General features: G+C 37.9%; 1 protein-coding gene across 2 annotated transcripts in view; it reads right to left on the reverse strand.

Moving 5' to 3' along the window:
• Window positions 1-295: 295 nt before the first annotated feature.
• The window catches only part of SMAD9 (SMAD family member 9), a 56,272-nt gene continuing 32,944 nt past the window's right edge, over window positions 296-23,623 (reverse strand). For both annotated transcript variants that reach the window (XM_012723335.1, XM_004680209.2), the window contains exons 6-10: window positions 18,197-18,448; window positions 14,235-14,348; window positions 12,614-12,835; window positions 8,608-8,864; window positions 296-3,566 (exon numbers count right to left, since the gene is read on the reverse strand). In XM_012723335.1, the coding sequence (XP_012578789.1) occupies window positions 3,423-3,566; window positions 8,608-8,864; window positions 12,614-12,835; window positions 14,235-14,348; window positions 18,197-18,448 (989 nt within the window). In that variant the 3' untranslated portion in view covers window positions 296-3,422. The remainder of the gene's footprint in view (window positions 3,567-8,607; window positions 8,865-12,613; window positions 12,836-14,234; window positions 14,349-18,196; window positions 18,449-23,623) is intronic.

The raw sequence follows: 23,623 nt of genomic DNA on the forward strand, positions 1-23,623 counted from the left end.
GGTTGTTCTTCCTTATATCACTTAATATTTGCTACTTTCCAAAAAAAGTTATGCATATCCTCTCTAAAATTATGACAAACTATCGTAAGTAGCCTGTATTTAATAAGTTAGCCTAAGATGTTTCATCAAAACCATTACCTGATTCTTTATTGCATAGTATATTTTAAAAATCCCATTTTCAAAATAAGATGGTTTGAGCGCCTTAGGCCCATATGCATTGAGTCCTATGAGATTTGCAGGGGAAAAAAATGAGTCAAAAGACAAGATAGGTACAATCATCTTTATTATAAGTAATCATAAGTGTGCATTTGTAGGATGCTTGAAGCTTGTATATTATAATCAAAAGCATAATTTAAATAGAAAATTTCTTTCTTTTTTTTTGGTTTTTCAATAATTTCAACTTATCCTTAATATATGGCAGAAACAACTTCTTGTTGTACACTTCAGCTGCTAAATCATAACAGGGAAAGATAAGATTTGGAATGCATTATATTTTGCTTTACTTATTGAACATATATGCCAAGTATCTGGGATACATTCAGTTAAGCAGGAGCTTAAAGTCCTGCAGGTGGTACTTATAAAATACATTTGTTGTTATTGGGGATTCAGTTCCTTAGAAGACGATGCAAGGGTCTTCATGATGTTAAATGCTACTTTGATGCACAACTTTTCCTGATGTATACTGAGTGTAAAAAAACCAACAGTTAATGTGTTGATCAGTAACATTTTATAGTTCCAAAGCATTAACAGATATTAAAAGAGCATCTAACTAAAACTTTTCACATCTCAACTTTCTTTTTAACAGGAAAGAAACCCAGATTTCAGCAATATGATAAATGTTCTTATCTTGTAAGCAGGAAAAAATGTGATTGTTTATTGCACAGCCCTTGCCCCTGGCAACCTTAAACTTGTTTGGCATTGCTGCTGCACTAAATGGCTTAGCGTGTGCATTTTGCTAGCTATCCTATAAGAGTGCTATCAATTATTAATTTTTTTGATTGTCTATCTCAAGGAATGAATGCTAAGTGAGTGCATTTAGAAGGCTAAAGTTAAATACTGCATGGCATTTTGATGATTCATTACAGCAAAAAATTTTAAAGGCTGATTAAAATGAGCAAAGGATTAATTTCTTATCAATTCTAAGTTCTCTGAATTTCAAACATATCCTGATAAAGAGATTTGGCGATGATGCTTATGCACCACATTTATCACTTAATTTGCAAAGAAATAATTCAGGTTCAATGGAATATTTTGTTCTGGTCTCCCAAAGCCACATGAAAGTCTGAATATTTAAGTACCCTTTATATGCAACCAGTTACTATTAATTAAATTATTAGAGGATGTTTGAACACTTGTGGTGAGATCAAAAAGACTATATTTGCTCCCTGGAGCCAAAATCACATGTACTTGCTACTCTCTGTGGCTGGTACTTGTATAAGAAAGACTCAGCATTGTAATGCCTTTCTCAAGAAAAAGAGGAGACCAGGAATTCTTGGAAAATAGGGAAGCAAGGGGGAAAATAACGCAACTTGGAGATAAGGAAGAAAAGTAGCACTTATCTTAGAACATTTTCATCCATTACTTGATGGCTCAGAAGAGAAATGAAGTAAATTTCAAAGTACAGATAACTGAGGAATCAAATGCTTTTTTTTCCCCACAAAAGGAAGATTGCATGTTTTAAAAGTTCTGAAACACAAAGATGTGTATGCAAACATATTTACTATTAGACTTTCTGCTTATATTCAATTCCACAGTACCTAACATTGTACCTGGCTTACAGAGATGCATAATACATAGTTGATGAACCAATAGACTATGAGGTTTCTAAATACTAAGTGGGCCACCTAGTTTTCATGTAAAATGCAAGATTTATTTTCTAGTGTATAGATGAAGTTTCTATTAGAGAACACCAGTCATTATGAGAGCTGACAGCAGTCCTCACGCAGATCACTTTGTCATATCAACATTTCTACCTTGAATACAATTTCATGAGAAACAACTACTGTGTGCACTAATGCTAGAAAAAGTTGAAGAAATGAAGAAACCTCTTGGTTTAGTGAAGTACCATCTCTTATAAGCATAATTACCTTCTTAAATGAGACATTTATTAAGAGAGGACGAGAACTGTTTTTCCAAGCAGCGCGGTGTTTAGAAGGTTGGAATTATATACATATATATATGTATATGTGTGTGTGTGTATATTTACAGATATATATGCATACACACACACACATACACAAACACATATATATATATGAAAGTACCTAGAAATTTAGGGAATATTCCTCTTTTTATCATCTAGATGTTAAAAAAAAAAAAAAAACCCAGGTTTAAAATAAAACCTATTACCTGGTTCCACTGTTCCCTAGATGTTACAGGGATTAAGAAATTATTATCACTTTATATGGGAAGTTATTTGAAACCATCAGTGTATCTAAATTTTTCTCAAAGACTTCACCATTGTTATAATAATGTGTAAATCATTAACATTTGTCAACAGAACGTCATCACCTAGAGACTTTTAATGTGGGAATGTGAGAAGATATAAGTAACCATGTGATGCTTTTGTCTAATTCTCTTATTTTACCCTCTTCATCTCTATGACCATCACACATGGCCTTATAGCTCACACTGTAGACACAGAAGTTATCGGGACAGTAAGCAGTTACTGATTTCCTAGGTGGGAAGCAGGAACCTCCATAGGTGATTCTTGGGAAAATTCTGATCTTATTTTGCAATGGGGATACAACTAATTTCATGTTACTTTTACATCTGTTCCTATAGTAGACTTATTATTTTTTACAGTGGCAGTTACCGACGCAACCGACTCTCAATTTCACAGTTTCTTTCTTTTCCAATCACAGTTTGTTTAAAATGTACCATTAATATATCAGCAAAATAGTTCAGCTATAGGTATTTTAACTTCAGAAATAAAGTTTATGTGGCTTATCTTATATAATTGATTGTACTAGCTTGCTTTTTTTCTTGCCAATGGCATTATAAGTAAGATCATTTAAATTCTATGGGTTTGATTGCTTTGTTTTATCAGTATTTGCTTTAGTGCTGCCAGTACCTGACTTTTGTATATAAACAGCTTTAATATTTTTAAGGATGGGCCATATACTTGCCATTTCACGGCTGCCTTCTAATCTGCTGACACGCTTCAAACACTATTAACACAATTTTAGCCTTACATTTAGCTTCCTCTACTAAAGAGGTTGCTTCTTACAGCTCAGGCAGCAAAATTCTGCTTTTCTAACAGCATTATACTGGTCTCAGGTTAACTAGGAAGCACAAAACAAATGATCAAAATTAGGAATTCTATATATTATCCATATTCAATTAGCTGCAAATCCAAAATCATATAAGCCACTGCCTGCAACGGCATCTACTCTATAGAAATTTAGGTTAAAACAAGACTGTTAAGACACTGAAGAAATAGGGTTATGTGGAGAGCCCATCTGAGTCAGAACTTTGTCCAACCATTGCAGGGGCCCATGCAGATGGATCTCAATCCAGCAGGGAGTGCTCGTGACATCCTGGCGATGATACTCGGCTCCCCAGCCCTGGGAAGCAAGAAGGTAGACAAGAGTGATTGTCAGACTTTATAGTCAGCCCCAAGACACAAACAAGCTCACTGGACAGAGCCTAAGCACTAGAGCAGCCCCTGTGACCTGAGAGAGAGAGAGAATGTGAACTCTTGATGGTACAGGACAACTCTGCATTGACCAGACACCTTGGGATGAGTCTGTGTCCATGCTCCCCTCTGCTCACGAGGAAACACTTGGACCTAGAGACAGCCTAGGCCTGATCTGGTCAGAAATGCTCGCAAATCATTTTCCTCTCAACAAGGAAAGAAATTTGACCTTATGTCCACTCCCTTAAAAGTTGAAGATAATGTTCTGCATAAAACCTGGTCACTTATTTCAGACTAGTGGTTATAGCTTAAAATGAGAACTGGAAGGTTCTCTTGAAATCAGCAGTTGATTAACAAAGCTTGTTTCTCTTTTCTCTGTCTGGCTCAGTTTTGGCTACTTTCTTTTTCATTACCTTTTATGGGAGAGAATGAATGAACAAATTGTATATTTATCTCTATATGTTGTAGATACATCAATGAAAGTGTATTTTAAAATCACAGTCTATTGAAATTATATTTCAATATAATCATGCAGCTTGATCATACTTCACTCTTGTAACCATCCATCTGAAGTGGATCTCTGATGGTTCCTAGCACTCACAGTATACCCCCAATTCCTTTTCTCCCTGTGCCTCTCAAATGCCCCAAATGCCCCTGCTCTTCTTCCCTTCTTCCCTAAAACATCCAAAATCTACTCCTCAGCCTCCTTGAAACTGATGAACTTTTATATTTAAATCAGAGAACTTGAGCGATCAAAAGAGAATTTCCATATCACCTGCATCCAATACTCGGCCTTTCTGCCTTTTACCATAAATTAATTATCTGTGTTTCTAAATAAGCTCTATACATTTATACATAAGACTTGCTCACTTTCCAAGGACATCACTGCAGCAAATATCCCCATTCTCTCTGACAATCTGCTTTCTACAGGCTCTTTCCTCAACATACAAACATATTGCAATATATTCCATCCTCAAAATACTTCTCTGCCCTACCACCTCCCAATCACTAGTATCTTCAATCCTCTTTCTAGCAAAAAAACACTCAAAAAAGTTGTCTTTACTGACTGCCTCAATTTTTCTCCTTCCATTACCTCCTTAAATCCATTTTTATTTTCTTTAAAGATCTATTTATACATACAGGACTAGGGTACAGGTCAGAGGTGCGGGGGCAATCAGAGGATTCATCAGAGACAGAGTGGGAAGCAGAACAAGCAGATCGATCAAGTACACTGCTGAGGGGAGCAGTGGGTAGGTCAGGAGAGGTCTGCTACACCATGTGGGTCACCATCCTGGCCAGGGATCAAACTTGTGCTGCAGTGGCTGCAAATAGCTTCATAGTGTTGTGCTTTTACCCACTGCACCACTAGGGAGGGACCTTAAACCCATTCTTAATCAGCATTTGGTCCCAGCCTTCAACAAAATTGTTCTTGTCAAGATTTAAAAAAAAACAGAACAGACCTCTATATTACTAGAATCAATGCTCAGCTATCAGTTGTGGTGTTACTCAGCAGTATGTGACTTAGCCTTCATCATCACAGTGGGCAGGGCAGCTGCTGCTTCTGCTTTGCAAAGGGAAAAGGTTTGTGGAAAGAAACACCTGCATAGTCACAGGAGGGCAGGAGAGGTCTCCTTCCTTAGCTTTACTACTCCATCACTATTTGGGCTTTTGGCTTCACTGTTTTTTTTTTTTTTTTCATTCCCCCCACATCTTCAACTATTGAAATGTCCATGGCACCATTCTAGACCTTCTCTCTTATCTTTTTGTTTAAACTCAACCTGTTAATTTCATCCCAGCTGAAGGCACTGAATACTGTCCATTCACTGACAAGTCCTAAATTTACATATCCAGCCAGACATCTCTCCTCACACATAGCTTGTATATCCAACTGTCCACTCAGCTGCTCAACCTGCATATGCTGCAAGTTGGTGATTCTCCTCCATGTTAAACTCTTAATCTTATGTCCAAACTTAATCCACCTGTATCCTTTCCATCCTTGTTGATGGCAACATCATTAACTCTACTCAGTATCTTGTAACGTGTCTTGACTCCTTCCACTGTTCACAAATCTCCCAGTGGCAGCCATCATCTTCTCTCACCTGATTACTGCAATACCCTCCTAACAATTCTCCCTATCTCCAACCTTGCTGCATGATATGTTTTCCATATAGTAGCCTGAGTGATTGCTTGAAAACAAGTCAGATCATGAAAAGCCATTGCTCACATCTGAGTCATAGGGCAAGTGGGTAGCTTCTAGGGTCAGAAAAGATGAGGAAAAAACCTAGGAGGAATAAGGAAGGCTCCAGAGAGAAGGACAACAAATTCCAAAGGGGATTAATTAAGCCCCTAAGTACCTTCCCCCCAGGGACAACAGGACATTCCTGGACAAGGACAATACAGAAAAAGCCCTCAGCAGTGTATTTCAGTCCATCTGCCTGCTCTGCTCCCCCTCTGTCTCTGGTGAATCCTCTCACCCTCCGCTCCTCATCTCTGACCTGTACTCTAGTTCTTGTAGACATAAATAAACAATTTTAAAAAATAGTAAAAGAACTCTAACATAAGGGCTGAGATGCAAGATATAAATCTGGGCAGAGTCTTTTAGAAAGAGTGAGTGAGACCACTGAGAACTAACCAATCATAAAGAGATTAATGGGGCTTTAGAATCATTAGGATAAGAAGGCCTATATTCCCTGAGACATGACTCCACTTCAATTTCCTTGCCCCTTCCTGGCCTGTTTTTGTTTGTTTGTTTGTTTCTATTCCTTTTCTCTTTATGAACTTTTTCTTGTATCGATTTCTCTAAACAAATTTGCTTTTTATCTCTTCCTTGCCTGAGAGTCAGCAAAGTTCCTGATGCAGCTTCATGAGACACCAGCCCTTGGTCTAGTGGCCGGGACTCAGCGCTGCCTTTGCAGCCTGGGACCAATTCCTGGCTGGGTGACTAGTTAGACCTGAAACATATCCTTGCAATGGCTCTTCATCTTTTTAGATCAAAAGCCAAAATCTGCTCTGATCTGGTTCTATGCTTGGTTTTGTTTTTAAAGATTAATTAATTTATACATACAAGAACTGGCGGTATAGGCAGAGGCAAATGGTTGAGGCTAAGATGATTCACCAGAGACAATGGGGAGCAGAACAGGCTGACTGACAAGCACACTGCTGAGCGGAGCAGCGGATGGGACTGGAGAGGTCTCCTGTGCCAAGTGGGTCACTCCCTGGCTGGGGATCAAACTCACGCTGCAGTGGCTGCAGATGCTTCGCAGTGCTGCATTTTAACCTATTGTGCCACTAGGGAGGGCCTGATCTGGTTCTGTGTTACTGTTCCCATCTCACCTCTCCACACTCATCTCTCTCCAGGGACACTGCAAATTGCTTGATCCTGCAAATTCCCAGGGAGGTTCTTGACCTTCCGTTGCTTTTCTGACAAAGACCCTTAGCACCAACTCCATTGTCTCCATATCTTTGCTGAATGTCACCTCAAAAACAGCAGATCCTGATCACCTTTGTAAGTCTGCAACCCTTCCCTCTCCTCAGTGCTCTAAAACTCTTTAACTGCTGTTTTCTCTTTCATGCAACCTCTTTATTAGAGCTGTTGTTTACTGTCTTTCCTTAATAAAGCCTTGGTTTCAGGAGGACAGGGCTCTCTGTACAATCACTCCCAATGCCTAGAATGGCATGTGGCCTGGCACTTGTTAGGTACTTAAGAAATATTTGTGGACTAATTCTTAGTAAACATCACAGCCAAAAAAGACTTTAAAGATGAATTGGTCCATCACTCTCCAGGAGAGCCACCACTATTCAGTCATCTACAATTTCCTTTAATTTTTATTGTTTAAAGGTCTAATAACCATGTGTGTTCAAAATATTGTATCAATATAAAATTATTGGTTATTTTATATCCAATTAAAATAACCAATAGTTTTATATTTTTATTCATACTAAATCTTTTTTCCAGTTTTATTGAAATATAATTGGCATAAACATATTCATTTTAGGTGTATAACATAATAACTTGACATATGTATACACTATAAAATGATTATGTAGTTAATATCTACCACTGCACATAGTATTCACTTTTACAAGAAAAGTATTATCTCTGAGATGTTGGTATTTCAGCCTAATTTTAAAAACACTGACCTGGAAAAAAATAACTTCATGCAAATGACTGTTCATTACTGGCAATTTAATGCCCCCTACTGGCTCCAAAGCATCAGAACATTTGAAAAGATTTCCGGGTATTTAATTATTTTACCATGTAAAAATGCTTCTGAAGCTTTCCACTAAATTTAATGAAACTACTTTGTCATTGTGAAAGAGAAACAGTTTCAAGAACCCATTTTTTTAGTTAAAAACTATTTTCTCCATTCTTGGTTTTAAAGTAATCACTGAAATTATAATTAATTTGCAACAAAACATAATTTTAAGAATAGAAAAGCAACAGTTATTTTTCATGGTAATTTTAAAGGATTAAAGAATTTTATTTTGAAAAAACCTAGAGCAAAGCATACTGATTCTTTGGGAGGGTATCTGAAAATGTGTAAACGGTGTCACATATATTCAATTTAATAAATAAGCTCTGTTTGCCTGTCTGATTTTTGACAAGCAGAGTACTTGATTTGCATAAATTTGCCAACATTTCTTGAATGACAATGATCAGCAAATCAATCAATGGTAAATCTCAATAGTATTAAATCTGATGAAATGACTGTCCCTTTAACCTCTGCATTACAATTATCAGATAACCACTTTAACTTGTTTTTCCCCAAAAGTGATATGCCAAAGAATTTTCTCATGATTGCTAGACAAGAGAGTTCCTACTCTAGCACTCAGGTGCTTTTCCTGAAAACAAAGAGTTTCTTCACTCCCCCTCACCTCCTGTATGCAGCCATATCAACTGAAAATAGATTTTGTCTTTTTTTTTTTTTCTTCATTCTCCATTTTATAACTTGAGAGCACACACTCCTTACCTTAACAAAACTCATCCGGATAGTACACATCTTAGTTAACTCATAAACCACTTCAAATCCATGATGAACTGACTGAGCAAGCAGCTGGGCAAAGAGCTGGTTGTTGAAAATCTTAAGGCTGCAGCCACTGGGGATCTTACAGACAGTAGCTGGGTGGAAGCCATGCTGGTAATTGCAGTTTCGGCTCTGCACAAAGATGCTGCTGTCACTCACACACTCGGCATAGACCTCTCCTCCAACGTAGTACAGATGCACACCTGGGAGGCAAAGCAGAGTAGCTTCAACCACCAGCACCATACTGATATTAGGTATGATAATGTTCCCTGTTCATTGACCTTCATTACCTCAAGAGATGAGACATGTTACTTTGAGGTTAATTTTAACACCACCAGAGAGTCAGAAGATGTGCAACCCAATGTTATTTTAATTCTACTGTTTTTTTTCCATGAGTCTATTTAAAAGTGAGCTCCAGGGGCCTCCCTGCTGGCCTAGGGGTTAAGATTCAGCCCTACAACTGAGAAGGTCCACCAAGACTACCTGAGTTTGATCCCTGGCCAGGGAGGTGACCCACATGGCAGAGCAGACCTCTCTCCTGCATTGCCCTTTGCTCCCCCAGCAGTGTATTTCAGTAGATCTGCCTGTTCTGCTCCCCATTCTGTCTCTGGAGAATCCTCTCACCCTCCAACCCCCTGTACCTCTAGCCTGCACCCTATTTCTTCTATGCAAATATAAAATATTAAAGTGAATTGCAACCCATGTTGATAATCACTGCCAAGAACAAATAAGCAAACTCCCATTGTGCTATTCTTCACTGTCTCAATGTCACACTATTCACTCCAAAAATAAGATCTCAAAATTTTCTATGTAAAATAAGCACACGGTGCAGAAAACATCAAATGGCCCTCCAGTTACACATATAAAGAAAAATATAAAAATTGAACACAGATAATAGTGTGGCTATGTTATGTAACTACAAACACTAAACCCACTTAGAGGAAACAATAAATGAAGTTTAAATTTTATTCTACAACAATTAAAAATCCATTTCTCCTAGTAAATATATCAGAGACCTATTTCACTTTAAGCTTATCGTGTACTATTATAGATCATAGAAATAACGCCTATTTTTAAACTGTGAATAGCAAAGTTCTTGCCATATTGTCGGATGTAAGACTCAGAATCAAAATAGTGAGTACTTCTATATCTCACACTCTAAGACTTAAAAGGCAAAGAGCATCCTGAGGATACTGCTGCCCAGGCATTTTCATTCCAAATTAAATTTTCCTTCATTCTTTCTCTCCAACTGTTTGGGTCTAAAATGCAACTTAAATTCACAGCAAGGGACTGGGGCTAGATAAAATGAAGAAGTTTTAATCTGATTAAGGAAATCTAATTACACACCAGAACAGTTTTTCTCCAGCACTATCTGCCAACATGATAGTAACTAAATCACCATGCTGTCACAGGAGTCTACAGAAGGAACCAGAATATACTTGCCTGTATTTTGAATCGCATCAAAATGAAAACACAAAAATTTTAAAAACATACCCCTTCCCAACACCCATGTACAGTCAGGAAACAGCTCTAAAGATGCCTGCTCAGAGCATCTCTTTAAGGTTCTGAGTAGCATCTGAGGCAGCTGTGCATTCTATGTGACTCCCTCCACCCTCTTTATTGCTGCCTCTACCCACCCCTTTCCCTTAATCAATGTCAGCAAATGTTTTTTCAGTATCATGTCATAGGTTCTGATCCAGAGTCACAATGCTACAGCACTACTCTTGACATACAGGCCAAGACTCAGCCCCCTCTCGCCAATTGTATCAGACTTTCTTCCCTCCTCTTTCCTCTCCCACTTCCTTCTAACCTTCATTATTCTGTCTCCCCAAGCAGACTGGGTCCTACCATCCAAGACCCAGGCCATGATAAGAGACCCAGAGTTGTCCTGATCAGTGGGACATGACTTCGTGGCTACACTGACACATTTGGGAAAGGACAAATCCTCTAGCAACCCTGCAACCTCCCAGGGGAAAGCTTGCCTCTGGGAGGCTGTGCTTCTAAAGATGATGGAGAACAAGCGGTAAGAACCAGAGAAAAAAGCTGTTAAATGTTTAGTACCTGTTTAGATAGAATGACCTTCAAATATGTAACCTTCCCAGAAATGATGAAATTTATAGAAGAGAAAAGATTTTTGTTATCTGATCCTGGTCTTTATGGAAGGGATGAGTTTCAATTGTATTAGTCTTACCCACAACCACACTGCCTTTGGCACAATAACAAAGTAGAGAAGAGCCTGCTTGGGCGGGCAGGTAGCGCTTTAGCAGTTGGAGCAAAGAAAGGGCACAGAGCCAAAGAGATGAGCACATGAAGACCTGAGTCAACAGGACAATGATGAGAAACCCCAATGTGAAGGAGTCTAGGTTTGGCCTGGAGACAGCTGCTTTTAAAGAAGGCTCAGATAGCAAATGATTTTTTTGCCTCCATCTGAGAGCCAGAACAGTGGCTTTCAATCTCAAAGAGTCAAGATTGCCATAGAGAAGGGAGAACAATAAGGACAAGTGCCCACAGAAAGTGCCACCTGAGATGATAAAGGACCCAAAGGCAGCGTGGCCCTCAAGCAAGTTCCACCCACACCTTAGACTGCATTTCTTCTAAAGTTGTGCTTTTTATCCTAACTTTTTATTTGTGTGCAATTATATCCACCTTAATGAGATCAAGAGCGCTGCACTGTGTTTAACTAGAACCAAAGACTTCTTGAGTTGGGCTTGAGTCAGAAAGCAAGTCCTCTTTTGTGGTTTTGAATATAGCTAGATACATATTCAAAGGTATTAGAGAGAGGATATGAAATATCGTGAAGGGTAAGAGAAAAGAATGATATCAAATCTGAATCTTTCAAGATGGTAAATATGAAGATTCATTTCATGACTACTTTTGTATATACAAGAAATTTTCCAAAATTAAAAAAAAATTTTTTGAATGCAGATTTAAAAAAAAAAAGTAAGACTATAAAAGCACAGATTTCACATCCACACCAGAGCTTTAGTTCAGAGGACAGAGTGGGTCACTGCTTAACTCCAGGGAATGCCTGCCAACAGCTATGTAGTAATTACAGGAGCTCTCCAGCAGATGGCAGCAACTTTTATGAGAAAGGAGCACAATCACACAAATCTACCTTTGGACTGGTATAGTCAAGTTGATCCCATAAAACTAAGACATTAATTCCTCTGAAGATGGCAAAATGAACAAAGCCAATCTAGACCAGATGAGCTACACTGCGTACCCCACCTCTGCCACCAACCCACTCAGCTTGGGAGGGCTGAGCTGTAATATGGAGCTTCTGTAGTGATCCTATCTCATCTTCCTCACCTGCTGCAAGAAGGCCCAGAGAAAATGAGAAGACACAGAAATGTAAAAAACTAAGCCCCAAAACACATAGAAGACATAAATCCACATCCCAGAAATAATCAAAGCTATCATTTGCTGTTTTTTTTTTTCACCTACAGGATGTTTTATAGCTTTTTTTCATTTAGTACTCTCATGTGAATATTTTATCTCTAATATTTTAATATCTCATGATATTAAGTATTCTGCAACAGCAACTTTAATGACTTCACTAGTAAAATTGTATGTTCAAAATTTTCTCAGATTCGTATTTTTTTACAGTAAATCTTCATAAAATGTCTGTACTTTATCAATTATGGACCTTATATTTCAACATTTAACATTGATGTTGACAGATCACTGCTGGGACATATGATAGGTATTTTCATTCTACTTCAAAGGACCAAAAGTCATGTCCTCCAGCAGAGGAAAATGCTACTCCAATATTCTCAGTCAGAGAGACTAACATGCCAAAAACCCGAGTCATTTTTCAGTTGAACCCTCAAATGGTCTCCAGCTAACCCACCCTGGATCACCCCCCCTAGGTTATGTGGGCAACACTTGACTTGTTTCTATTTCTACTTTTTAGCTCAGAAGAACATATGCAGGAATATATGTTTGCTTTTACCTTTTCCTATGTGTCTCCTGGTGTTTTCTATTGTTGAGTTTCTGTTCACATTCGAAAGAAGCCCAAGACAGAATCTATTTCTGTTATTGGAAGGATCTGTGAATCCATCTATGAGCACACTTCTCGAGGACGCCTGGAACGTCTCTCCAACTCGGTTGTTTAATTCATAGTAGGCCACTGAGCACCAATGCTGCGGCTCCTCGTAGCACACTGGACGGAAGTCTGAAAGAAAGTAAAGCGGCACATCACTACAGTAAGGCCTAGGCTTCCTTCCCACCTCATGATTCTGTCGGGAAACTTCAATGCACATTAGTGACTAGAAAGCTGTCTGCCAGATCAAGCATGCTGCTTTGCGATGTTTAAAATCCTGTTACTTTAACAGATGTTTTTGTGGTTAACTGGTCTGTTTAATGTCCCTGCAGCATAGAGACCAAGGTATAGTTCCTGTAGTCATGTTTGTAAATACTCTCATTTGTTTTGAGGGGCCAGGAAATGGAGCCATGTGATTTTCATCACCCCTAAAGGAAACAGCTAAAAGAAGCTGGCAGGTGACCTCATGAAATAAAAAATAATAGTTTAGATATGATGAAAACCAAATCAAAAGCATCAATTAGAACTCTTAGCTACCTAGGGGAAAAAAAAAAAACTTCCAATCAAACTCACATCCTTCTTCATGTATATAAGGAAACCCACGTTATTCATGGCCTTGAAGTATTTTAAAGAAAGCTATTTATTTCATCAGGGAATCCTTGAACGTTATAGTTTCACCTGCAAAATTTTCATTTTTAAGTAGCCAACCGGAGCTCAGAGCTCTTCCTTCCTCTGCCACCCAGTCTCTTTCTCTGCCTTTCCATTGGTCACATTATCTTTCTTATCTTCAAATATCCTAGTCATTCTTATATATAAAGTGTGTTCCTGCACGCACTAAAATGTAAATTTATTAAACAAATCAGTGGGTTATTATTTGATTTAACAAATCACCTTCACTAATAAAATAATTCACTCTGAGATGTTACATAGTAAATTCCTTTATAGTCTCCCTACTCAGTAGGGCTCCTGGAACTGCAGCCTCTGCGTTGCCTAGGAACTTAGTAGAAATGCAGGTTCTTGGAGCCCAAATCGGGTCTAGAGAATCAAAATCTGCATTTATACAAGTTCACCCCATGGTTGAACATTAAAGCTGAGCAACATTTATCTAGCCTTTATAAGACCTAATAAAATTGGGTAAAAACCCTATTCATATATATTTCTAAGAGTACCCCTTTAGACCAAAGGAAATATATCCCTACAACAAAAAACATAAATGGGACAAAATCACTAACTACTTAAATACCCAATTCCACACTGAACATCAATAATACAAACTTCTAATGTTAGCTTAGAACTTAAAAATTTAATTAGAAGATATACAATAAAATAAAATAATAACTTATCCTATTAACTGGGATGTTAAACAAAGCACACACTTTATGGGCTGAAATGCAAAGCCATGCTACCTATCACTTGAAGCACATGTGTGCAGGCCAGTACACTTTGTTTTGTTTTCTGACATGTTTTTCTTGGAGAAAATAGGAAATACTCTTGAAAATAGCTACATTTAGCTGTTCATCTGCAAATTTACCTCCATTAGGCACTGACAGCACTAAATGACTATCAGCTGTGGCATCCAGAGGTCGGCCATTCTGGGTCCCTGGGACTTCTCTGGCATGATAAGGTGGTGGGGGTGGTGTTTCAACTAAAAGAAAGCAGCAAAACAAAGGAATGTTAACTGATAAAATTACACAAAGACAGCTGATCCAACTTTATTTGCCATTAAATTCCTGGGCTTGGTAGAAAGTGTTATTGCTAAAGAAAGACCAGTAACTTAACAAGACTATTCTAAGTGACATGATGAGTGTTCTACAAAAGAACTTGGTCGACCTGAGATCCTCACTAACAGGTTAATTAGTTTTCCCTCTGACTTATGAGTTAATCATTGAGTTCAAATGACTTCATGATAAGCTTTTCAAATCTAGAGCTATTCTAGCTTTTCTCAATAGCAAAATAGTCTGTTATCTGGCTCTGAAAGAAAGAAAAGTCAAACTTTCTTTGAAGTGGGCTCAGTTTTCAGTTCCTATGTTGTCATGGGTTATATAATGACCACAGGGATGCTCAGAATCAGAGAAGCTGAAAACTGATTGTACACCATGAGTATAAGGCACACTTACAAGAGATCTTTTCCCCAAATATTCATTCTATGACTGGACAGTGATCATGGCTAGTCAAATGGTGTACTCAGTAGATAATATCTTAGCAGGAATGAATTCAGAAGATGATAAAACTCCTGAGGCAGAGGAAAAATACTGTAGTGATAACCTTTTAAAACAACAGATTCCTTATGTATACATTCCTGGTGTTTTTCAGAGTGGTCTTGTTACATTAGAGTCCAGTGAATAAAAGGTTGGGTCAGTCTGCATGTGTTGCACTGAATTTCCCATTCTAGTAGTTCTCACACTTAGATATGCATAAAAATTGCCAGTGGAATTTGTTAAAAATGCAGACTTCTAATTCCACCCTCAGAAGTTCTGAGGTGATAGATAAGAGGCTGAAAATGGCACAATTACTTTAACAAAAGTGTATGGATCCACTGCTTTTTCCTTGTGAGCACTTGTACTACAACTCTGGTAAAAAGTTAAAAAGCAAGATGGGGCCGTTCACATGTTCTTGAATAAATCAAGTTAAAAACTGAATCATAAAGTCAAGAAGTGGGGCCTCCCTGGTGGTGCAAGGAGTTAAGCCACAGCACTATGATGCTATCAGCAGCCACAGCAGCACAAGTTCAATCCCTGGCCAGGGAAATAGCCCACATGGCGTGGCCACTACTCTCCTCAGCAGTGTATTTCAGTAGCTCTATTTGTTCTGCTCCCCACTCTGTCTCTAGTGAATCATCTTACTTCCCCCCATCCCATCTCTGGCCTGCACACCAGCTCTAGTATGCACAAATAAATAAACTTAAAAAAAATAATAAAGCTAAAGAATTGAACATAGAATTCCCACAGGACCTGGCAGTTCCACTTCTAGGTATCTACTCAAAGAAATTGAAAGTAGGACTCAGATACTTGCAACTCAGTGTTTAAAGCAGCATTATTCACAATAGTCAAAAGGTGAAAACAGCTCAAATATCCAACGGCCAATCAATACAACTTAATGTGGTATACATAGACATGAAATATTGTTCAGTCACCAAGAATGAAGTATAGACACAAGCTACAACATGGATGAACTGTGAAAACCCTATGCTAAGCAAAATTAGTCAGACACTAAAGGACAAGTAGATAAATGCATGTTCCACTCATATGAGAGGTATACCTAAAGTGGGCAAGTGCACAGAGACAGAAAGTAAATTATAGGGGCTGGAGAAAGAGGAAAATGAGAGTTACTGCTGAATAGCAACAGGGTTTCAGTTTGGGGTGATAGAAAAATTTTAGATATAGTCATGATGGTTGTACAACATCATCAGTGGGAATTCTATGTTCAATGCTCTTAATGCCCTTGTATGTTCAAACAGGTTCAAGTGACAATTTTCACATGATATGTATTCTACCACATTTTAAAATTGCATAATTTATTCTATGTAAAAGAATATGAAAACCACAGAATTACACATCTTTAATGGATGAACTGTTTGGTACAGGAATTATATCTTAATAAAATTTAAGCATTCAAGGGGCTCAACTATTTAATCTCAAAACTTCTTTTTACTCTTATTTATCTATGGACAGGTTATTCTGACTGGCAATCTGCTGTGAATCATTTTATAAAAGGATTATTTTCTTTTAATCAGAAAGCTATTCCCTCCATGAGAAATTAACCATTTTCAGGAAAGGGGTTGAGGTCTGTCATTTGTGGGTGGGAAAAGCAAAAAGAACAGCAGCCTGTTAGCTTAACCAGTGCAAGAATACCGTGTGTACAGAAAATCTGTATGGCACATATGTGTTTTATGTAAATATCCATTTTGTGACATAACTTCCTTCTGTCCCTTAACCAAGACTTTGTCCTTAAATGGTTTCTCTTTCTGCTGTGTCCTTTTCAGCCATCTACAAGACTCCATCTACCTCCTTCACTCTGAAGGAATGACTCCCAAGTTTTCTTCCAGCATCACTGCCTTCACCCCAACACCAAGTCCTATTAATTTGACCTCAAATTCACTTACTTTCCCCCTACCCCCCTTTTTCAGTTCAAGTCTTTGAGCATGCCTGGACTGCTCACCCTTTATCACACTTTTCTTATCCATATGACCAATCTCAGTAGTCACTGGCTGTTAAGTCAGGACTACTGTGATAATCATCACCACTTCTCTAGCCTCAACAGAACTTAGCAGGTGTTTCAGCACTGAGTCAGTGCTTACTGACTCAGTAAAATCCACGCCTGCAGCTCTGAGCTCTAGTTCCAAGTAGGAGGCCTGGGAGGTAATTCATTCATTCAATAATCAACTAATGAACAAATACTGTGCTTCAGTCTCTGTGCTAGAAATGCAAAAGAGGATACCACTGAGAGCTGAATGAAGGAAACAGATACACAGGAACTATATCTCTGGTGTGGTCAGTGTGAAATTAGACTTCTATATAAAATAGAAGTCTGAGGGTACAAAAGGAAGAACTGAGTATCTAGGAAGGAAAGAGACAACTTCTTTATCTTCCCATGTTTAAATTCTTTGCGGACAGAGACAATTTTCATTAATCTTTTAAGAGTGTTCCTTTCAGCACTCTAAGGCGATATTTTCATACAGTAAGAGTTGAATAGATAGTTGTTAAATAAGTGAATATATGAATAAATGGATCAGGAAGAGCATAATATCAGACACCAGAAGCATTATACACACCTTAGGAACTTGTTAGCTCAGGATATTACTTATTTCACACTAATCTTCTGCCTATTAATTCCTTCTTCATCACCTTAGACTCACTTAGCATCTATAACTATGAAGATAGATTTGAGTCTCCCTTACCCAGAGGGTATGCACATTCTTTCTCCCTTGCATAAGCTTTCAATTCAGTAAATATTTACTGACCAGCTTTATCTCCAAGATGATGTGTGGGCTACACAAAGGACAGTTCTGCACTGGCCAGAACTGGAATCTCACTCGGGCCCTCAGGTCCTGCATACATCTTTGCAAGCACAAGCAATCAAGTCCCTTTGATTGCTGTAGGGGCCAAGGAAAGGCCTAGCAGTAATCCCTCATATTGCTTGCCCCCAGGCGAAATCTTCCTGCATGAATTAAAGTAGTATTTGACAATCTTAATTCTACTGCCTTCACCAAAAAATCCCTGGAAACTGCCAAAATCCACTTTGTTTCTGAGAATTTCCAAAGGATTAGCACCAAAACCCAGAGAAAAGACATATTGTCGCCCAGAGCTAAACGACTCCAAAATGGGTCTGGTCTGGCTCATCTTAGAGCGTGGACAGAGTCCAGTGACCCACAGGAAGTTGCCATGTAAACTGTGAAGTGCTACATGAACATTAGTTACGGCAATTATAGTTCTGATGCTCCTGTAATAAAAAATTGTGTTGGGTCATACTCCAGTAGGCTGCAGCTTTACTGACCTGAGTGCTGATAGGGACTGACTGGCTCAGGACTCCCCTGGGGGTGAGGGTAGCTGGCCAGGCATGGGGACTGCGAGAATGGCCCAGGCGAGGGAGGGAATGCAGAGCAGGGAGGCTGCTGGAAGGCATCCGGGTAGGTGGCATTATGTGGCATGAGCGGCTCACTGTGGAGGGAGGCACTGCGGAACTTGGCCAGGAGGCTGAGCTGGGGGTTATATTCGCTGTGTCTTGGCACCAGTACAGGAGGCAGCACTAGGATGAGAAAGGACCCAGCAGGTTAGAATCGAACATTGGCTCATCAGCACAAAACAGAGTAGATATTGCAGGTTGTGTCTGCGCAGTTTTTGACAATATTAGTTTTCTCTTATGAGACCGGCCCTTCTACCTTTGTTTGTGCTTACTGTGAAGTCATTGGTTAAGGTCCTCTCCCCCCCCTAAAATGGGCTTAGAAAGCAGAACAGACCAGCGGTCTCTCTCTGTGCCGCCTGAATCTTAAGCAGAATGTCACAATTAACAGAAAGTTTAGAGGAGAATCATTTCAGTACTCTGAGAGACTGCCTTCATGCCTACCACAGAAACTACCAAAGCTGTCCTAATGCCTACCCTCTGGAGACATAACTGTTCACATCTTCCTTTCATTTTCCCAATAAAGTGTTTTTTTAAGGGCAAAATCAGTTTTTATTGTTCGCTATGAAACTCTAAGTGAATCCCAAAATAGTTTCACTTCAGAGACCATGTTGAATTATTTAAATAACCAGCCTAAACTTTGGGCTCAGTCGTGTTGGTAAAGTAGAAACATTCTACTTGTCTTACCAGAAAGATTTAACAACTAAGTTGTTAAGTAAAACATAACCAGTGAATAACAATCAAAGTTAATCAATAAAAGGCAAGTAGCACAAAAAGAACTTAAAAATAACGTGTTTATTTTAGGTTGGTCCTTATTTAAAAAAAAATGTGTATTTCTGATCTTGACTCTATATAAAAATCTAAGAATGGATGCCCTTCTCCAGGGCAGGCACTGTCCAATCATTTCTATCTCCAAGTCAACTCCTTAAGTGGTACAATGCCTGGCAGGATAAGATACTTCATGAAAGTGGATGAGTTGCAACGTGTAACTAATGGTAACTTTCTAGACTAAGTTCCAGAAAGAAAAGCATAGAAAATGAAAGAAAGAGGCCCTTCCTGGTGGTGCAGCAGATTAGGGCACAGCACTGCAAGTGATCAAAGAGATAGCATGAGAAAATTTTCCAGAGTTACAGAAGAATCTGTGACATCAGACTGAAACGAGCCACAGAGCACAGCCCACTGAGTAAAAAAAGGACCAAGCCTACTCATACTCCCTTGAACTTTAAATATCTATGAGAAAAATGTATATTCTAACAGAGCCCAGAACACACACACACACACACACACACACACACACACACACACAAAAGAGTATGGAACTCATATCCATCTTCCCATTTTGCCTTCCAAAGCTGGACACCAAACGGCAAAGGATCAGTGTTCTTTTAAGGGAAAATGGTTCTTGTCCCAAAAGCTCACAACAGAAGTCAATAGAATAATTTAAAAATAGCATAAATCATAAATCAAAATATAGGTATCAAGGACTAAAAAGAGGAAGAAAGAAGGTAACATATAAGCTAGCTAAATCCCGACCTTTTATGTGAGGGTGTTAGTGAAATAAAGATGATAAACTTGAAAACAATATGTAAGCTTCCATTATTATTATTGAGTCACTTCCATAATTTTTAGTAATAATAGGAGGATCTAGCAAAAGAACTAAGCAGGAATGATTAAAAGCAGTTATTTTAAGTGCTGGCAAGTGTTCAGAGAAAAAGAAACCCTATACACTGTTGGTGGAAATGAAGATTAGGCCAGTCCCTTATGGAAAAACAGTATGGTGGTTTCTCAAAATAATAAAAATACTATAGGAACCAGTACTCCCACTACTTTATTTATCCAAATGCAAAAACACTAATTTGAAGCTCACTGCATCACTCCTATGTTCACTGCAACACTATTTACCAATAGCCAAATTGTAGGAATAGCCTAAGTGTAACAACAGAAAAGTGGATAAAAAAGATATGGTAGATTAAAATGTGGATAAAAAAAATAAGAAATACACAGTGAAAGAATAAAAAGATGTGAGCTCTTGCCATTTGTGACAATATGGATAGAACTAAAGAAAATTATGCTAAGTAAGAAAGACAAGTAGCAGATAATTTCACCCATGTGAAATAAATAAAAAAAGGAACAGGCAAAACTAAACCAAAATATGACTGCATAATTGAGGCAGAGCAGGAGGATGAAGGTAGGGAATAGAAGGAAGGAAGAGGGTCCACAGACAATTGTGGAGGATTATGGGTACTTTTTAGTGAGTGTGATGGGGTAACACATCTGAAGAAGTATGAAGCTACCCCCCCTAAATCATAAAGTATTGCCAACCAATGTTACCTCAATAAAAATAACATTACAGAGAGATTTTTTTAAGGCAGTTGTTTCTAGAGATGGGTTGGGGTGATTCTTATTTTTAATAACACTGTTGATTTGTTACTACATGTAAGTATTGATAAAAATTTTCATGAAAAGTATCTTTTGGAATAAACAGACAACAACAGCAGTACAGTAACAATAAATTCAATCATAAAATCTACCATTTAACTTCTAAATTTCTTTCTTTCTTAACAAGCAATAATTTTCATTTCTGGAGATATAAAATCAACTCAAAAAGGTAAATAAAAGGCTTTAAACTAAACCACTACATGAGAGAGCAGCTGAGAAACAAGTAATTTCTTGCTCAGATAATATTTGTACCTATTGCCCTATGACATTATAGAACATACACTCAACATAACTATGCAAAAATGAATGGATGATAATCCATTACATATCCTTTCGTGGGGTCCATAAATATGCAGGGATAAAAAAATGGCTTGCCTCATGAATAGTCTGAACGCCAGGGGCCATGATAATAAATGACACGAGGCTTTTCAAAGGTGCTTCTTCATCACAATGTTAACACTGTTCAAGCAAACACTCATTTTTCTTCTTTGGATGAAGAAGAATTTGAATAATCTCTGTAATTTCTGTTTTATAGATGCAATACATCTATAGCTTATACCTCACACTGATAAACATTATGCCTCAACGCTTCTAACTATGGAGACTTTGATTTCTTCATGGCCTGCAGTTCTGAGGCATCCGGAGAAAGGAAAGAATATTTTTCTTTACTGTTGCATATCTCTTGATAATATATTATTCTCATGTGGGTCAAACCAAAGGTAGTGAATATTTTTGCAAAGAAAACTGATGGTTTCATCCTGGTTGTTATTTGGCCTGACTAGTTCAGTTACCTTAGATTTGTACCAATCCTATGTTTAAGTACTTCTACTCAAAACATAGCTTTCTTACTTCATTTGAACAGCTATAACAGAATACCATAGTCAGGGTGGCTTATAAACAATAGAAATTTATTTCTCACAGTTTTGGAGGCTGGGAAGACTGAGATCACCCTGAAGCATGGCTAGATTCACTAATCTCATTCATGAGAATTGTCCTAAGAAACTAATCACCTCCTAAAGTCTCCAATTCCTGATATCATCATTTTGGGCATAAGATTTCAATATCAAAATTTGATGGAGGGGGAGATAATTATTTACTCTATAGCAATGGCTATTCTTAATTACTAAATTCTACTTCTTCAATCTCAGCTGCTCCATACAAATACAATGTACAGAAAGAATTACACTTTTGAAATAACCTCTGGTTAACTGCATGGAGTAAAATCATGGTGTATCCTGACAACATTTTCATATAGCTTCTAAGAGGTCTGTACCTCGTGTGAGAGCTGGTGAAACTTTACATCTATTGGGTAGTATACCATGAAAATACAATTATGAAAAATGAGAGCTAATGTTTAGAAACCTTCATAACAACTTGTCAGGGTAATTTTATATCTGTAAAAATACATAATTTAAAAAATGGGCTTGTTTTTTGTAATCTTTTTAAAATTTCATTGGCTTAGTAATCCATTTGTATTGTGTAGAAATACCAATTTTTGATAGATTAGAAACTTAAAGAATAAAAACCTGTCCTTTACTACAGATAGTTTGAAAAGAAGTGATACAGATTATTGAAGTAGTTGTGTAAGTGATAAGAAATCAGAACATATCTTTCATGTCCCTAAAATGGAAGGTCAAAACTAAGAGATTTTGAAGGCAAAACTGAAACTTTGTAACAATTAGGGACAAAACAAAATTGCTTAGTATTAGCATTTTCATAGTTCTCAAAATGTACTTTAAACATGGCCACTAAATAAAAAATAAAATCTGCTTTTTCTATTAAAAAAATCAATTAGGAATTTTAAAAATACCATGAAGTTTAAGTACTTTAAAATTAATACAATTTTTACCCATCTTCCATTTTTGAAACATAAATCTAAAATAAGATGAGATCTATCTGTTGTATGTAAAAATATTTAAATACCACTTCTAAACAAGCTTTACAGAGTCTGAAAAACTAAAATAGCAAATAATCCTTTAAAATTAGGTCCTCCAGTATTTAAAAGGAAAACCAGATACATTTTACAAGATATTTCTTATGAAATATATTTCACTACTCAATTAGGTAGAAAGCAAGGAGTTCTTTCTCTCCCTTTTTCACACACATTGTTCAAGTTTCATCCACGTATAGAGAGGAAGGATTTCATAATGAACACTTTTTCATTTAATTTATTTTGAATACTTAGTGTAGCTCAAATCTCTGAAAGAAAAGTTTCTGTCATAAGCTCAGACACTAGAGATTTTTATTGTAAGTTTGCAAAGAGAGACCAGAAAGAAGCAGGAAAGAAGGAAGAAAGCAAAGATGTATATTTTCTGGGGACCACAGTGCAGACATGCGTTTTCTCATCAGACTCCCAGACTGGGAGGCAACTTCTGAATGAAGGGGAGAAAAGCATCATCCACATCCAGGCAGATAACTTACTTGACAACAGTTTTGTGACATGGTGGCTAAGAACTGGGAGCTAAGATTTCTGTGAGTTGGGTACCGGTCCCTTAATTATTGGTACTGCTGTGGTGAACTGGGCCCCAAGGCCAATGTTCAGTCTACCTAGATGGAGCCCTTTCCTAAACAACAGGGGCATTCCCCCCCCACCCCCAAACTCTTGTGCCAGCCCTTTGGTCTCCTGGAATGAGGCAGCTGGCCAATCAGGGAGAAGTTCTCAGAAAAACTAGTCATAGATACACTCAATCCAAAAAGAAGTACAGTCCAAGTCTGTTAGCATCCGTAGAAAGGAAGGAAATGTATACCAGATTTCTCCAAAAATGGAGTGAAATATGTGTACACACAGCCCCAGGTGTATGAAGCATTTTAGAACAATGCATTCCTATATTTAAACCAAATTTGAGAACAACTACCCCAACT

This window comes from Condylura cristata, unplaced genomic scaffold, assembly GCF_000260355.1.
Source record: "Condylura cristata isolate star-nosed mole 26May11 unplaced genomic scaffold, ConCri1.0 scaffold00010, whole genome shotgun sequence".
NCBI classification, from domain to species: Eukaryota; Metazoa; Chordata; class Mammalia; order Eulipotyphla; family Talpidae; genus Condylura; species Condylura cristata.